The 18,725-nt window shown below is 40.9% G+C and overlaps 1 protein-coding gene across 1 annotated transcript; it reads right to left on the bottom strand.

Moving 5' to 3' along the window:
* Positions 1 to 1,212: 1,212 nt before the first annotated feature.
* On the bottom strand, positions 1,213 to 18,673 carry LOC107524510 (ATP-dependent RNA helicase DDX19A). Its single transcript, XM_016196448.2, has 12 exons — positions 18,550 to 18,673; positions 16,254 to 16,302; positions 12,984 to 13,034; positions 12,150 to 12,285; positions 9,537 to 9,629; positions 8,626 to 8,728; positions 8,165 to 8,279; positions 6,836 to 7,013; positions 6,222 to 6,459; positions 4,403 to 4,565; positions 3,721 to 3,912; positions 1,213 to 3,304 (listed from the first exon to the last, which is right to left on the bottom strand). Exons 1-12 carry the CDS (start codon positions 18,604 to 18,606, stop codon positions 3,243 to 3,245), a joined length of 1,437 nt encoding a protein of 478 aa, XP_016051934.2. The 5' UTR covers positions 18,607 to 18,673; the 3' UTR covers positions 1,213 to 3,242.
* Positions 18,674 to 18,725: the final 52 nt, after the last annotated feature.

Raw genomic sequence — 18,725 nt, 5'->3', positions numbered from 1 at the left:
AAAAAACATCAACGTGAAAAACATCGATCGTTCCCTCCCATACACACCCCGACCAGGGACGGAACCTGCAACCTGGGCAAGTGCCCTGACCTGGAATTGAATTGGCAGCCTTCTGGTACACAGCATGATGCTCAACAGAGCCATATAGGTCAAGGCTCTTGCCCTTTTTTAGTGAAATGTATTTTCTTTCTCCTTGAGCATCCAAACATATATAAAGTTCTCATCAGGCCATTCCATAAAATGAACTTTATCTGGGGTGAATTAATTTTGATGTTTACAGTATTTATTTCTTAGCGTTAGATTTCTTCTCTCCCCGCAGTCCACATATGGGTTTAGCAGTTGATTCTATCTGGCTCCCCACTCATTTGGCCCTTATTCTAGAACCAGGCCTGCTGACATCCACTGATCTGGGGATGTCACAGACCAGGCGGGCAGAGTAAACAGAACTGTGTGTCAGTTACCGGTGACAAGGGAATGGGGGGGGCCAAGTCCTCCTACCACCTTTCTGGGCCCCAAGTTTTAACATAACTCTCATGCCCAGCCATGGTGCAGGCCAAGTTCAGTCCAGTTCCCACCCTGCAGCAAGCCTGGCTGTACTGGAAGCTTCCAGACCCCTCTACTCCACAGGACCTAATAGCCTGTAGCTACTCCATTTCTGGACTGGAGCCCAACAAGCATTTGGCTTCAGCTGCGCTCACCACTTTGCATTTCTGCCCCATTGCTAGTCCACAGAAATATTCATCTTGTTTTTGGCTCAGATAGTGTTTTCTATTTTATAGTTTTTTGTATCCCTGTTGTTTTGGGGTCAGAGTGGGCATTGCTTAACTAGAGTACTGGGAATCCATCTCCTATCCTCATGCCCTGCCTGTCTCCTTCCTGTAGGAGCACCCACCCCCCTCACCTGGTCTCCTGCCTTTCTGGAAGCTGCTCCCCTTTCAACCACAACCTTTCTTTTCAGAACCCTTTCCCCCATCTCCAGCTATAGCCTGCATCTGCCCCTCACACATACACCTGCACAGTCCCTCTCTATCGTACCTGATTTCCCCCATACACTCAGTCTTTCACTTTCACTCATTCATATCTGTTCCGATCTGGACCCTTTGTATCTCCCCATTCACTCAGTCTTCATGGCTCTAGCCCACACACCACAGCCCTGTCACTGCTCACTTAAGGTAACCAGAATCACTCACAGCCAATGAGCAGGGCAAAACATTTTGATACAAGAATTTAGAAAATTTACTGCCCAAGAACTGCCACTACAGGAAACAAGAGTAAATAATTTATAATAATGGGATGAGAAAAGCTTTTCTAGCCGTGACATAAAATCCGGATCTCTTAAAATAAAAATGAAATTTAACATTAAGATCAAACTTTTGTATAGCAGTAAGGAAAAATGAGTTTGTAAAGATAAACTAGAAAAGCATCTACCACTCTAAAACAAAGTTTAATTTCCCTAAAATAGAAAGGTGGCCAAAAATCATTAAAGATTGACAATTCAATAGTAAAATGTGAGACAAGAATGGCCAGTATTCCAAGAGAAAATACAAATATCCAATAAACTGAAAATTTGCCAAACCTCACTAAATACAAAACAAAAAAGCAATGCTGTAATCTATTTTTGCTATACAGACTGGCAAAGGTTTAAAAATTAATGTACAGGATTAGCAAACAGGTAAGAAAATAGTATTTTTGTATAATTGCAATAACATAAAATTGGTAAAACTCTTTTGGCAAACTAAGTTAGCAATGTATTAAAAGTTTAAATGTCCCTGCTCTTTGACCCAACAACTCTACTTCCAGGAATACGTCTTAGAGGGAGTCTCAGCAGGGCACAGAGATGAGTGAGGATATTCATGTGGCACTGTGGCAACACAACACAGTGGAAACCCCCACATGCCTATGACTAGAGGAGCCATGAAATAAATGCTGAGCAGCTACACACTGGAATGATGCCATTGTCAACAGTGACACAGATCTATGTGTCACAGGTCCAAAATATGCTGGTAAGAGATTCACAAAGACAAAAATAAAAGATCAACAAAATATGCTGGTAGGTGAAATGGCGGGTTACACAAGAGTGTAAATAGAATGTTCACATTTTTAAAAAGCAAAGTAGATTGATGTATGCAAATAGAAGGCAATATATTGAATGTTCACCAAGCTGCTAGCAATGGTGACCCCAGAGGTGGGGATAGAGAGCACTTGCACTTTTATATAGGTACACACCCAAATACATTTTTTAATGAACATGTATTAGTCTAATAACCAGAAAAATAGAAATAAACACATACCGAGATTAGTAAAATGTTTCATAATTATTTTAAAATTTCTTAACATAATGAATGATGGGCATAGCTCTAATTTATGTGTCCATAGTCATACCACATATGAATTAAAGTAACCAATAGGTCCACTATTACAGATGAACAGCATAATCCAAGTTTTCACTTAGTCATAACTTCCTTTCCAAACTGTGCCGCTCACCTCCAGGCATAGTGTGACACCCCATGGATAAGAACCAACTCGCTCCGCCAGGCATGTGTCAGAAAATTGCCCAGTGTCTCCTGGCTACCATGACTGACTACCAGGTGCCGAGCAGATAGAGCAAATGCCAAGAGGCAAGTCAGGCCTGGATCCTCAAAGGAGTCACCTACCCTTGCAAAACGAACCCATCTGAAGATTCACTAACTTCCGTGTTTCTCCCCAAACCGAGGTTTACAAAGCAGCCAAGATGCTTACTCAGGGAGAAACAAAGATACCCTCTGGCACACAGAACAGAGGTTAAAGAGATTAACTGGACACCTCTGGATTTTAGGAGAAGGAAGATAGCCCCAAGTGCAGGAGACATTTGTGACTGGTCTCAGGGACAGAGGAGGGGGACAGCTCGCAGGCCTCTCTGCTGCCGCTCCCCATGCTCCATCCAGGCAGCGGGCCTCTCGCACAGGGGTGGAGGATGGTCCCAGCACCCCCAGCTGGAAAACAGGAATGGGATCCTGGGGCCAGTGATACCAACAGTGACCAGAATATTACAAAGATGGGGGAAACCGTAGCTTAAAAAAATGGGGGAAAAGGACGAAATTTTCCAAAATGTAAATTTTCCTTTAACCTTTTTCAATCATTTGCATAATTTTTGTCAAGTCCAAATGTAATTTAAAATGAGGTAGGTGCCTTTGTCTTTCGGTGACTGTCCAGATCTATGCTATGAAAGCACTAGGTTCCTGTGCAGGGACTGGTGGAGCTTTTCAGTTGGCTATTTTCTCAATCTCATCCAAATCATCCGTGTCCAATCTTTCTATTTTCTTATCTGAGGGAAAAAAAGAATCAAAGAGAAATCAACATGGGGTTACTGTGGAGACACACACCTAGGGAAGGGGCAGCACAGCAGGGAGATGAAGCACACTGGGTAGGAACACGTCTGCCTCTGGCCACATTCATCCTTCATTTATCCCCAAAGGCTTCTGGTGCCTGAGAAACAGACACTCACAGCAACAGTCAGAGGCCGAGACCCCCAGCCTGGCCAAGGGGGAACTGTCATTCACATCCCTGACACTGAACTCTCCAGGTGTGCTCTCTGAGAGCTTCCATATTGTAGGGAAGGAGGGGAATGGGGACAGGGACAAAGCCTCCCTAGGGGCCATGGGAAAACCTACTCTTCCACCCACCCTTGGATTTGGCCCTATAAGGAAAGGGCCCCGGCAGAGGACAGTCCCAGGGACTCACTAAAATGCTCCTGGATTCTGTTGAGGATGTTCATGCTGTGCTTGCTGTCAACCATGTTCACTGCTAGGCCCCTCTTGCCAAAGCGGCCAGTGCGCCCGATCCGGTGCAGGTAAGTCTCATTGTCTGGGTTCCCATCCTTGTCCACGGGAAGGTCAAAGTTGATGACAACAGAAACCTGTTCAACATCGATACCTGCATGAAGGAGAGTTGGAGAAGAGTAAGGATGAGAGACAGAAGTCACTGTCACTTGCCCACAGTCAGCCTGGTGCACCAACTTTGGGTGGAGGGAGTCAGGGTGGGCCAGCTCTGGCATTCACAGACAAGCAGCACACAGCAGAACCCAGAGGAAAACCATAAGACTTTGGCAGGTGCTAACAAAATTATGAAGTCAGTAAGAGAGCCTCTGCTAGACACAAGTGCCTGGAGATGCAACTGAAACCTCAATGGATGCCCCAAGAAGAGCAGGTGCTGTTCTAGACCAGTCAGAAGCCTGTACATTTCCTTCCACCAAGTCAGGACTCGGGCTTCTGTGAAAGTTCTTATCTGCTGAGGGAATCCAGCCGCCTAGAAAAAAATGTCATCACCAACCCTGCTGATCTCTCCCAAACCATCCGAGTTTTTCATATATGAGGATTTTTCTCACTACTCTGAGTCTGGCAGACCAGGACAAATCTCTGCTCACCACGGGCACACACGTTGGTGGTCACCAGAACCTTCTCTTTGCCCTCTCGGAAGCGCTCAATCACCGCAGCCCTCTGCTCCACCATCATTTCACCACTCAGCAGAGCCACCTGGTGGCCTTCTTTTGAGAGCTCTGCTGCCAGCCAACTGGCTGTTTTGCGGGTCTGAAGGATGAAAACATTTGAGAAATCAGTCCCTGAAAAAAATATTTTTGATCTGGAAGATTCTACCTGAAACTTACCAGCAAAGGGTTAAATTTCCTAAAATTGTTAACATGATGGTATACCAAGAAGTAACAATGTGCCCAGCTAGCGTTGCACAGTGGCTGAATGTCAACCCATGAATCAAGAGGTCACTGGTTAGATTCCCGGTAAAGGCACATGCCTGGGTTGCAGGCTCCATCCCCAGTATGGTGCGTGTAGGAGGCAGCCAATCGAGGATATTTCTCTCTCACTGACGTTTCTATTTCTCTATTCCTCTCCCTTCCTCTCTCTAAAAATCAATGAAAACATATTTTAAAAAACAAATTTATAAAAAAAAGAAAAAAAAGAAACGACATTACCTGGGTAGTAATTTTACAAAAAAATTTAACCTAAATATAATCACAAGGGGGAAAAGTCAGAGAAAATCTACTTACTAGCCTGGACTCTAAGATATCCATGTCATGAAAGGTAGGGAAACTGTTGGAAACTGTTGTAGATTAAGGGAGTCTCAAGGGACACAACTAAATGCAACAATCTCTGATTGGCTCTTAGGTTTAACAATAGCCACCAAAAGCAATAAAGAACCTTTGCATGCCAAGTGGGGAAATGGAATATGGATGAACTGTTTAGGGGATAATATCACTATCACTGTATCACTGTTTAAGGTGTAGTAATGGTATTACTAAGGTCATTCTTAGGAAGTATTTATTTTTAAATATATCTTCATTGATTTCAGAGAGAGGAAGAAAGAGGGAGAGAGAGACAGAAACATCAATTATGAGAGAGTCATTGATCGGCTGCCACCTGCAAGGGAGTCCACAACGCCCGCATGTGCCCTGACCAGTAATCGAACCTCTATCTCCTGGATCCTAGGTCGATGCTCAACTGCTGAGCCATGCCTGGCTGGGCTCTTAGGAAGTATTTAGGTGTGAATTTTCATGATGTCTACAACTACCTTTAAAATGATTCAGCAAAAAAGAAAAAGTACAGATATGTCACACATAGATATGGATGAAGCAAATGTGGCTAACTGTTGACAACAGGTGATGGGCACAAGTGTTCATTTTTTCTTTTCTATAGGTTTGAAAGTTTAGATATGAGCTTGGGAGAGGGATGCCACTCTAAATTATATGTCTTCCAACAACAGAGTAAGAGTTGTCTTATTCTTATATCCTTTAAATAACATTTTGAAATTTTCTTCAGAAATCTTAAATATTTACTCCTGGGGAAAAAAAGTGTTTTTTTTGTTATTATAAACAGGAATCTATCCTTCCATTTTCTAAGTGTTTGCATTTAAGACTAGAAAGCATTATTTTATACTGACTTTGTAACAAACCATCTTAATTTCTTATATCAGTTGATTCTCTTGGGTTTTTTAATAATACATCACATACAAGTAATGTAAAATTGAAGGGGCTCTATGCTTTGACTATGTATACCTCAGGACACCAAGAAGAAACTGCCTCTTACATCTTCACAAACTGTTTCTTTCCTGGCTCCACAGAGGAAACCTGGTCCTCCTCAGCACTAAGGTAGAGCCAGCTGAGAGGGAGGGGAATGGGCAACACCTTTCCATGGAGCTCCTCCTAGGGCAGGCCTGCTCCTGCTGCTACTCACATGGCAGAAGATCATGGCTTGAGCAATGGTGATGGCCCCGTAGAGGTTACACAAGGCCTGGAACTTCTCGTCTCTGTTATTGCACAGGACGTAATACTGCTTGATGGTGTCCAATGTCTCCTCCTCACGTTTCAGTTTGATAATGTTTGGGTCTGGAACCACTTTCTGGGCAAATTTCCAGACAGAGTCTTCAAAAGTGGCAGAGAAAAGCAGCATCTGGCAGTTCCTGGGCAGCATCCTGCAAGGCAAGGCCCAGGTGGTGTTTGGCATGACCCTGAGTTTCACACTGGAACAAACAAGCACAGCCTCCCCAGGCGTGGATGGTCTATATCCCTAGGAAGGTGGCAGAGGTGGAGGAGCACTGTGGGGAAGGGGCAGGAGCAGACATGGGGCAGAGAAAGGGTGGTGTTAGATTCCCTAAGTCTTTTTCCTCAACCCAGGCTGGGAGTATGGTCATTGCTGACATGGCCCATCAAACACATGCTTCTGAAGGTTCTGAAGCAAAGAAGCCAGCATGAGAGAGGAATTGGATATAACAGGTGTAGACATAGAGAAGAAGATTTTTATTTGCAGATCAGGAGGCTGGGAAGTTCCTCCCGGATCCAGAGTCTTACCTTTGGATGCGGATACTCTGATCTTGGTGGCCCTGAGTAGCTATCATCACATCAGCCTCATCCAGAACAAACACCTTGATCTTCTTGGGGTCAATGAACTTGAGCTTGGCACACCAGTCTAAGACAGTCCCAGGGGTGCCAATGACAATGTGCTCACTGATCTTCTGACCTCTTTCCACTGTGGAGACAAGATGTGTTCTGTGGGTATTTCCATGGCAAAACCAGCTCTGGAAATCAAAGCCTTGCCCATCCTTCTAGAGCTAACAGAACAAGTTAATTATTGCCTCCTACATGCACCCCAACTGGGGCCAGGGATATCTCTTCAACTTTTCTAGGTAATACCGAAACTGTCTCCTACCGTGACTATATCAGTGTATACTCCCTGCCAGGAGTGTGAGTGTTCACGTTCTGTGTCTTCAGTAATACTGGTAATTGTCAGATTTTTTCATTTTTGCCCACCTGCATTTTTGTGTTGACTAATGAGGCTCATCTTTTCATGCTCACTGGCCATCTGAATTCTCTTTTTTATGAAGTGTCTGTTCAACTAGGCCTCTTTTATCTATTCTCCTATTAGACTGCTTCCTTTTTTCTCAATGACTTGTAGCTTTTTAATATTCTGATAACTTTCTAATGACCCTCTTCCCCATTTTAACCCATATTCTCTGTATTATACTCTGCAGAACACACAGAAGAAAGAACTTCTGGAGGATTTCTGATTTTGGTAAGACCAAGTGAGCTATCCATGCTCTTACTCTTACTAAAGCTGTGCTTACTTTTAAAAAAGGTATCTGACCTCTACCTTGCATCCTCAGTGCTGCCATCCCTCTCTAGTAAGCAGCTTCCAAAATTCTGGATGCCAAATTCAAAACCCTGTCTTCTCAGTGAAGAACTCCAGGACTCAGGGATTTTCTAACAATGCAAAATCTTATTTTAAGAGCAAAAAGAGCTCGGCCAGGCATGGCTCAGCGGTTGAGCATTGACCTAGGATCCAGGCGATTGGGGTTCGATTCCTGGTCAGGGCACATGCCTGGGTTGTGGGCTCGATCAGTGACTCTCGCATCATTGATGTTTCCATCTCTCTCTCTCTCTCTCTCCTTTCCTCTCTCTGAAATCAATAAAGATATTTTTTTTTTAAAAAAAAAAAGAAAAAAAAGAGCGGAAAGAACTGTTAAGAAATTAACAATTAAATAGATTTGCTAAAATCAATGCATTTGGGCTCTAAAGTCAGATTGAACCAGAGAGCTGAATAATCATTACCACATCTGCAACATTCAAACACCCAACCACCCTACCCTGCTCACTGCTTAGGGCTCACCCCTTTATACTCACATTTATTGCCTCGAACAGCATAAGCAAGCTTTAGTTCCGGATGAAATTTGCCCATCTGCTCAATCACTTTTCCTGTTTGAAGCGCCAACTCGTAAGTTGGGGAGAGGCATAGGCACTGACAGGGAGATCATAAAGGATGACTTTAGGAGACCCTTTTAGTAATAGACAACAGGTTCTAAAGCAATAAGTATGCTGATGTTATTACAACTTGAACCGTTCAGGAAACCACATCCCCTTCAACCAGGCCAACCTTTCAGCTTGGCTGGGTGGATGCCTTTGGAAGCTATGGTTTAAGGCTGTTTCCAAATGAATTCTACCCAGATCCTGCTCTGCCTCAGCCACAGTTTGAAGCATAGGAAACACTGAGAACCCTCCAGAGGCACCCCTATCAATCCCCCACCAGATGGCACTGCCCTTCTCAGGACAAGCAAGTCAGAACCTCAGGATTCCCCAGCCCTCACCTGGGGGTATCTCTCCGCTGGTTCCACTCGGCTGAGCATGGCCAGGACAAAGGCAGCTGTTTTACCAGTACCAGACTGAGACTGGGCAATCAGGTTCTGTGGGCTTGATCAAGGAAGAAGAGAGATGAAAATAATATTGGTTCAACACAAAAAAGGTGTCAAAATGTTCTTTCTGGGTGGTTGGAATATAGATTTCCCCTTTAGTCCAGATTTTCTGCACTGAGCACCATGATATATTTTTTATATGTTGTTAAAAAACTGCTTAAATATATGGGAAATAATGACTGTTTTAGATGGGTTCACACCAAGAAATCCTCATTCTAGGCTCTAGCAAAGCTAGTGCCCTAGTTAGGTACCTTAAGGGCCCCATGGAAATTAAGACTACAGAATAAGATCTGTGCCAAGACAAATCCCTGAGGACATTATCTGCTGAGCACATTATTTTCATAATGTGCCTCTAGGCCCTGGGTCCTTCTGTGTGTTCCCTTTTCCCATCTTTATGGAAAATGTGAGATACCAAGTCAGACAGATGCTTTAGAGGGAACTTTCACATTTTACTTCAAGTAACCCATTGTCATGGAAATAAGTGGCATTTTTGACATTAAAAGGGGGGGGGGGGTTAAACAGCTCTGGTCAGTGTTGCTAAGTGGTTAGAGCATCAGCCCACGCACCAAAGGGTGGCGGGTTTGATTCCCGGTGAAGGGCATGCACCTGGGTTGCAAGTTCAATCCCCGGCCCTGTTCGGGGCAAGTACCAGAGGCAACCAATTGGTGTGTCTCTCTCACATCGATGTCTCCCCCCAACCTCCGCCTTCTTCCACTGTCTCGAAAAAAATCAATGTCTTAGTCTCAAGACAGTAACAGCTGTTGGTGGATGACATTGAACCAAATTCTGAAGAGGTGCATACTCACGGCTCAGCAAGCATCATGGGTAGTGCGTTCTCTTGTATCTTGGATGGTCGATTGAAGCCCATGGCATAGACTCCCTGAAGAAGCTGTGGTTTCCTGGGAGGCCAGGGAGAGAGAAGATGGATTTCTAGTTGTTGAGACTGTTTTAAAGTCCTAGAATTTTATCTTTCCCTATATCTAGCAAAGAATGATGCTTCCTATTTTTGTCAGACATATTTTCCTATGCCTTAAAAAAAACACTATCTAAAACAAAACAAAACCATCTTTTCCTACTAGATCTTAATCTGCAACTATTATACAATTCATAAAATATAGACTAATTTCCTTTTTGGAGAAATTTATGCTTTCAGCAGACCCACAAATATGATTGACCTTGGGTTACAAGTGTTCCCTGGATTAATTCATGGTATAAAATAAATTATAAAAGACATTTAAAAATAACACTGCTTACTATGCTGCTAAGACACAGAAGTCCCTTTGGAGAATGGGATTTAATTTCTTAGTGCAGATATTAGATTGAACCAGTCATTTTGTGTTCAATAGTCCTTCCAAAGCCAGCTTGGAAAAATCAAGCGTTAAGTACTTGGAAAAATCAAGAAGTAAGAAAACTGATTCAGCCAGTTTCTAGTAGCTGATCTATATAGTACATAGGTAAGGAGGGGTTCAGTTATCATAGTGACCTTTACAAATGCTCAGATTTATTTAGGTCTAATCAAAATCAAGAATAGGAAAGCACAAACTTTTTATATAAGCAGCTACACAACAAATACCAATTAAAGTTGCTCTTACATCACATTTACAATAAGCTCTCTGCTACCTCTAAACAGGGTGTTTAACAAAAATCATACTAGAGCCCTGGCCCGGTAGCTCATTTGGTTAGAGCGTTGTCCCAGTATCCCAGGGTTGTGGGTTTGATCCCTGGTCAGGGCATACAAGAATCAACCAATGAATTCATAAATAAGTGGAACAACAAATCGACAATGTTTCTCTCTCTCCTTTCCTCTCTCTCTAAAATCAATAAATAAATTTTTAAAAAATCAGACTAGATTATTTCCAAAGAAAAGTCAAACCAAGTCAATACTTCTGTTCTCTAGGCCTTCCTTGGAGTTTAACAGGATCTCTAGAAGGCAAATTCTTCTGGTCTGTGTTGGTTCTCAGACACAAAGAACTTTGAAAACATAACCTTTGGTGTCTGCCATTTGGAAGAAAAGGCTGTAACGCCAGCAGATTCTGATTTGGTTGTCAAGGAAACAAAGTCACTACTGAATGAGGATTTTCAATTGATCTAAGAGCTTCCAGTGGCTCAATTTTTTTCTTTTATTTTGCAGATTAATTCAAATCTTTTAAGTACGAAACAGACCAACTATATTAGGTGACCTAGGTTTCATTCTTTGTTTCCTTTGGCTACTAACAGCTAAATCAGAGAAAACTTGCCTTTTCAAAGAGGACAATTCATCACTGGTTGAACTGAGAGCTCCAGTCCTTTAAATGAAAGGAACTTAAAAAACCCACTGATACTTGGAAAAGCAAACTGTCAGTTCAGGAAACAATAGAGCACATCTAGCTTCCCTAATACAGTTTATGAACAGAAGCAGAGATGACAGATTTGTTGAATGAAGCCCTTGAGAGGAAATGACACAGAAAAGTATAATTTCCTGAAATCATTTTTAAAAAGGCCACACTTTGAAAAAAAAACATTTATTAACAACTTGATTTAGTTCTAGTTTGCTCTAGCATTTTAAGTGTCTTTTACTCTAAAGCTGTGATAATAGTTAGCAGAAATGTGGCCCCTGTTTTCCAGCAGTAGGCATACCAGAGATTTTGCTGAATAAAGGCAAAGAATCTCTTTATTCCATCACTTTATTATTGACCAGCAGAAAATAGCTGGTCAATGATTTGGGTCCTGGCAGGCAGCAAGAGTGGTGTCTAAGTCCTGTGTCACTCATAACACCCAGCACAGTGGCATGCACATAAACCAATGATCCATAAACACCTCTTTACTAACTTACTGAAGAAACAAAAAACTTCGTATGAGTTTTCATAATTATCTCTTTAAAATAATGACACATTAGAAGTCATTCTAAGTACAAGGCCATACACGTGCTCCCCTAAGACTTAATTCTGGATTTTTAAAAAATTCCAGAATGTTGAAGGCTGCTTTGCACTATAGGTCCTGGGAATCTTGTACAGGCTCTTTTGACAGATTTTATAAAACAGATAAACTATTCTTAAGACCATAAACCCTATAGTCTAGCAAAAGGGCTTACCTAATAAGAAATGTTCCTGACATCCAGAAATCACCTGTCAGCCAATATTTTATTGAAAGTTCTAAGAGCATAAAAGAAAAAAGACTTTCAGCTATGATGAATAAACTTGTGGCATTTAAAAATCCCTATCAAGAGGAGAACTGGGAAGCCAAGAAACAAGGGTGGGAGGGAGACCATCACTGTTACCTTTTTCATACTTTTTGACTTTTCAATCATGTGAATTATTAACTAGTCAAAGAAATAAAATACATTAGGATTTTAAAAAATAAAATTCCCACAAGAATCTCTGAGATGCTAAGTTTTATAAGAGAGGGACAGGTAAGAACAGCTAAAAGGAACAAATACTCACAGCCGAAGCTCCTCGAAAGACTTCACTGAGTAGAGGGGGGACTTTGGATCCCGCTGCAGGACTTCCACCTGGTTTGTGTTATCAACCAGGTTGCTTCTGATCAGCTTGTTGAGTAAGGACTGAGCAGCTCTGTCCTCTGTCAGGAAAAAAAACCAGTAGGTTTTCTTTTTGTTTTGTTTTTAATTTTTTAAAATTTTTATTGATTTTTAGAGAGAGGGAGAAATAAAAACATCGACTTGCTGTTCTACTTATTTATGCATTCACTTGTTGACTCTTGTATGGGCCCTGACTGGGGATCGAACCTGCAACCTTGGCATATGGGGACAACGCTCTAATCAACAGAGTTACCTGGCTAGGGCCACCAGATTTTTTTCACAATCATCTGACAAACTCCATCCTTGTGACACCTCCCCTTCCCCTTTATGGTTCATTCCCTAAAAAGGGTATCTATATTCATCTCCACTTCCTCTCCTCCCCTTCTGTTCCATGTTCACTGAAGAGAGGTTTACTTAACCTCTACACTTGACCTTAGTCCCTGTCAAGCCCACCAATGATGTCTACACTGCTAAATCAATTCAACAGACAATTTTTAATTCTTCTCCTATTCGACTTGTTACCTATATTTGACTCCCTACTTTGGAAAAAGTTCCTTCTTCGGATTTCTGGGACAGCACTCTCTTTTGGTCCTTCTATATCACTGACTGCGCCTTCTCAGTCTCCTTTGTGGATTCCTCCTCTGCTCCTTCATCTTGTAACTCAGAGTGCCTCTGGCTCCAGAAAGGCAAGTGTGGGTCATACTCTGTCTCTTGCTACAGGGTTTCAAAGAGTAGTTACCTTTCTCTTCTTCATCTGTTTTCTCTGCAGTAACAGTGGTTTTTATAACACCTACACAAGAAAACAGTTGTCATAATCAGAACAGCAAATATCAAACCCACCCAGGAGGTAGGACAATGTAAATACTAAAACTTATTTAAGTGATCAAACTGTAAATAGTTGGCATTTCTTTGTATTTAATAAATTTTTATTCCTAGGAAGGTTTTAAGTGCATAAGAAAATTCCAAATTTCTAGAAATTTTGGCTGACTTCAAAGTGATCAGAATGTCACCTCTGACTTACTTATCCTATCATAAAACATAGCTTTATATTAGCAAACATAAACATGAGAAAGAAAAATTAAAAGACAGAGGTAAAATGTTCAGTTTTTATAAAATGTATGATTATAAACTTGCAGGACAAAGTCTCAACTTAAGTAAACAGAAGTCAGTAGCTTACATAAATACAAATAGAGATATAAATAAAAAATCCTATTTATAATAGCAACTAAAAAGACAAAATACTGCACCTAGAAATGAAGTTAACAAAAAATATGCGAGATTTACATGAAGGAAACTTTAAAACACTCATAAAATGCAAAGAGCCCGGCCGGGTGTGGCTCAGCGATTAAGCGTCGACCTAGGATCCAGGAGATCAGGGTTCGATTCCCGGCCAGGGCACATGCCTGGGTTGCGGGCTGCAGCCGATCAATGACTCGCTCATCATTGATGTTTCTATCTCTCTCTCCCTCTCCTTTCCTCTCTCTGAAATCAATAAAGATATATTAAAAAAAAAAAAAAGTAATAATGCAAAGAGGTACAGCTAAGAAGCCCATAAGTAAATTAAAACGAGACTCTAAAATATTCACTTAACCCACAAGAAGGCAGGAAAAGAGGCAGAGAAACAAAATATGAGGGGACAAACAGAAAACAAATAGTAAAATTCCTAACCTACACCCAATCAATAATTACCTTAAATGTAAATAGATAAAACACAGAGATTATTAGAATGGATTAAAAAAAAGCAAGATCCAACTGTCAGTTATCTACAAGAGGCACACTTTAAATATAGACACAGATAAGTTGAAAGTCAAGGGATACAAAGAGATCTATTATGCAACTAGTAAGCATAAGAAGGCTGGAGTGGCTCCCATAAGGCAGAATTCAAGACAAAAAGCATCACCAGAGATAAAAGGGGATATAAAAGGGTCTATTCATGAGAACGACATAAATGTGTATACACCTGAAAACACATGTGCAAAACACAGGAGGCCAAAAAAGACAGAATTAAAGGGAGAAATAGACTATTCCACAATTGTAGTTGGAAGTTTTAACACCCCTCTTTCAAAAATGAAAAGAATTAGACCAAACAACAAACAAAAAACAATTAAAACATAGAAGATCTGAACAACACTATTAACCACATTGGCCTAATTGACATTTATAGGATACTATACCCAATAACTACAGAATACATATGCTACAAAGTCGAAAGACAAATAAAACTGGCAAAAGTATTATCAACTTCTATCACAGTTAAAGGGTTAACTTTAATGTTTTTATTGATTTTAGAGAGAGAGGAAGGGAGAGGGACAGAGAGATAGAAACATTGATGAGAGAGAAACATCGTCCATCGGCTGCCTCCTTCACACACCCTACTTAGTGGGGATCGAGCCCGAAACCCGGGCATGTGCCCTGACCGGGAATCAAACCAAGACCTCTTGGTTTCTAGGTCAACACTCAACCAACTGAGCCATACCGGCTGGGCTAAAGGGTTAACTTTAAAATACAAAGTTCTTTATATTTAGAAAAAAGACAAAAAACTCAACAGAAAAATGGGCAAATGACACAATCAATTCAGGAAAAAGAAATATAAATTCTTTTCAACTTATGAAAATATTCAACCTTACTGATGAAACACAAATTAAAATACATTATGCTGGTCCACCATTTTTACTTATCAGATTGGGGAAATTCCAAGATTTTTACTAAAAATTCTGTGGTTAGGCTGTAGGGAAACAGACTTTCATGTTTTACCAATAGAAATATAAATTGGTACAATACTTATGAAAAGTACCTTGAAAATACTGATAAAAATTGCAAATGCATATACCTTTGACCTAGCAAATCCATTTTGGGGAATTTATCCTATAAACATATTTGCATACATGTAAAAAGAATTAAGTTCAAGGTTATTCCATGAAGGACTGTTTATAACAGCAAAAGAATGTTATCAGCCCAAGTATCTATCAATAGATGATTGGTTAAATAAATTATGGTGTAACAACGCAGTATAATACTATGCAATTATAAAACACAGTGAGGAAACTCCATTGTACTGATAGGAAAAACTTGCCAAGATATGTTGTTGAATAAAATAATGTAAGTATACTGTGTATACCATGACATCTTTTGGTGAGAGAGAAAGAAAAGGAATCTGTATTTGTATTTCCTGTGCATAAAGAAACTTTGGAAGAATACAAATAATCCAATAAGTGGTTAGTTATGGGACAGGATAGTATTATGGGTTGAATTGTGAATTGTGGATACCCCCCCACCCAAATTCATAAGCTGAAGTCCTAAGAATGCACCTGGGAATGTGATCTTATTTTGAGATAGGGTCACTGCAGATGTAATTAGTTAAGATGAGGTCATTAGGGTGGGCCCTAATCCAATATGATCAATGTTCTTATAAAAAGGGGAAATCTGAACATAGAAATGTACATAGGGAGAATGTCATGTGAAGATGAAGACAGATCAGGGTGATGCTTCTATAAGCCAAGGAACGCCAAAATTTGCCAGATCCTTCCTCATATCCCTCAGAAGGAACCAACCCTGCTGACACCTTGATCTTGAACTTCTGGCCTCCAGAACTGTGAGACAATACAATTCTGTTGCTTCAACCACCCAGTTTGTAATACTTTGTTAGGGCAGCCCTAGCAAACTAATAAAGGTGGAGATTGGGAACAGGGTAAATGGTGGGCCAGCATGGGAAGGCCTTCACTTGTTTATACTGAGTTTTGAACCCAGATTAACCTTTAAAAATTTTAAAGAAACATTATCAAGCAAACAGTGATGATACAACCCAATAGTGATTCTTGATTTTAAGGAGCCAGAGGCTAAATTATGGAAAAATAATATATCCCCTTCAGTGTGAAACTGACTTTACTGGCTGTCAAATCCAGTGCTGACATTTGCTGAACATGCTAAATGAAAGATCCTTTTCACATTACAGCTATGAATACAAAACAGAAGCAAACTTGTATCCAGCTTACAGCTTGTAGTGACTCACCATTGGTATCTGGTTTGACTTTCTCTTCCTTGATCTGCAAATTACTGATCTGAATGGAAATAAAAGAAAACATTTGAGAGCAGAGCCATAGGATAATCTAATACCATGAATTATTTATTAAGCTAATGTACACAAGTCTATGTGATAAAATGAAAAGAGGGTTTCTACCAACTATTAGGAAGCAACGTTTTATTTTTTTAATATTTTTTTTATTCTTTAAAAATTTTAAACCATAAAGTGTTTATATTCTTGCCTATATTTAAAAAGTTAAGAGATTTTTCTTTTAGGAAGCAATGTTTTAAAACATTAAGTGACATTAGCTTCCTGATAAGCAAATTGTTTAGAACCAGATACCAAGTATGTTTAGGCCTATGTGATATAATATCACAGCTAGATCAGGGTCATAGGTTTAAAAAAGAATTTGAAACCTATTTTCAGTAACTGTCTTTTAGGGAAGATCTAATGCTAAACACTAGATTGTAAACTCTAGAGTGCCAGAACCATGTACTATATCACACTTTTTTATTTCTTTGTGGATAATTGCCAGTTTTACACCTCTGACCTGATTGTTCTCCTGAACTCCAGGGTAACAATGCCAAATGTCTAATGGGTTCTGTGCAGAAAAGAGTTAACATAACAGGCCTGACTACTATTCTTAGGAAAGCCAGCTTGGAAGGTTGGCCACTGGCTGGCATCTGGGAAGGTGGATTTTGAGAGGGTTCCTACCATTCCCAGAACTGCTGAGAATTTCCACACTAATCTCCATCACTCCTAATATATTCAGATCTCTGCAGTCCAATAAATCTTGCCAGCTCTCAATCTAATGTTGTCAGTGTCCTTAAAAATCCCCATATTAACCAAATAAAGCCTCTCCTCTTTATGTTCTTAGTTAAGGTCCAAAGTACATGCCCTACATATTTTCTGTACTGCTCCTACAACCCAATAACCTTAAGCTGCAGCAAAAATGAGTTCTGATTCCTGTTCTCTAGGCAAGTCCAAAACTTTTGTGCATTCTTTTTTCCTAAAATGCCTTTCACCTCCACCTCTATCTTAAAATGACTCAATCTCTAATATCCTGCTCAAATGTAAGCTACTTGAAAAGGAATTTCCCTCATTGTCTTACTCATAAATGTCCTCTCCCTGCTCAGAGTTCAGTTATTATTCTTCCCATTTTCATAGCACTTCTCACATTCTAGCGTTCCTAACTAGATTGTAAAGCTTCTTCCTATTTTCCAGCGAATTTAGTCCACTTCAAATATCCGCTGACAAAATAACAATCCTCCCAAAGCAATAAAGGGTGAGAGAAGAAGTGTAATTTACGCATTAAAAAGTTAACCCCCCCAAACCACCAAAAAAGCCAACTATCTTCTTAAAGCCAACTCCATTGTCACTAAACAAACCTATTTAGATATAAGAACAGAAAGTCAGTTACACTATAATTACTGTCTAGTTGAATGGATTGTCATTAATCAAAGAAGAACCAGTACATGAAACTTAATGCCACTTTAAACATGAATGAAACAATTTGTACTGCCTCCAGACAACATTTGTAGTAGACTGAAATATATAAAAACCTAAATCTGTTATTCTGCAGAGCTACAAACTACCAACCATATTAAGCATGGATCTAAAAAATGTTCAAATAAGACGCTCTCCTTCCCGGGAGCAAGCCTAGGCCTTTCTTCCCTCTCAGGTGTGCATCTCCTAAACTCTAAGGGTCCCCATGAGACTTGCAATTAGGGGAGCAATAGACAGGGGCAGCTCTACGCAGGCTAAACCCCTGAACCTGTCTCCAAGGCCTCCTTTTCTCTGACTTCCCAGTGAGCCAACAGCAACCCCGCCAAGGCTCAGTTCTTTCCTATAACATTGTCAGAGAGCCAAAGCAGTCTGGCCTGAGCTCTCCTGTTGCTTCTTCTATCCTAAACACTTCCTTGTTTCACTGTCCCCAGCTTTAATATACGTACTCTCAAAATAAAATAAAAAAATGTTAAAATAAGAGGAGCACATAATCATTCTACTCTTGATGAGCATCAGCATCTAAATTTGCCTTTCCTTAATATGCCCGCTGGGAAGATGCAATACAGGAAAGACAGCAAACGTAGCGGGGGCAGATCTGCCACAGGATTAAGTCTTTTAACTGGCCCAGACGAAAAAAAAGGCTCGAAATTGATCAAAGCGCAAATCAGTACTGATTCCCGGGTGGGCCGATGGCCTGCCCCACCCGTGGAACTCCCTTCTAAGCACGGTCCGCCTGGGCCCTCCTACTTCCTTCCCCCCTGGAGCTGAAGCCACTGACCGACTTGACAGCTGCTTCCTGCTCGTCCACTGCCAGGGCCCACGAGTCGGTAGCCATGGTCCGGAGAGAGGGAGGCCTACTTTTGAAAAAAAACCACCGCACCGCAAGCCAGCACCGTTCCGGAGCCCGCCGCAGTCGCAAGAATTACACTCACGCGGACCGGAAGCGGCTGTGCT

Source organism: Miniopterus natalensis, chromosome 18, assembly GCF_054644295.1.
Source record: "Miniopterus natalensis isolate mMinNat1 chromosome 18, mMinNat1.hap1, whole genome shotgun sequence".
Taxonomy (NCBI): domain Eukaryota; kingdom Metazoa; phylum Chordata; class Mammalia; order Chiroptera; family Miniopteridae; genus Miniopterus; species Miniopterus natalensis.
Note: the sequence above shows the minus strand (reverse complement) of the source record. Positions and strands in the feature narration are given on the sequence as shown.

Coding starts and splice junctions, on each gene's coding strand:
- LOC107524510 (XM_016196448.2), bottom strand. CDS start 18,606: ATGGCTACCGACTCGTGGGCCCTGGCAGTGGACGAGCAGGAAGCAGCT. Junction 8,280..8,625: donor CAGCGGAGAGATACCCCCAG/GTGAGGGCTGGG, acceptor TCTCCCTGTCAG/TGCCTATGCCTCTCCCCAAC. Junction 6,460..6,835: donor CAGAGTATCCGCATCCAAAG/GTAAGACTCTGG, acceptor CTTGCCTTGCAG/GATGCTGCCCAGGAACTGCC.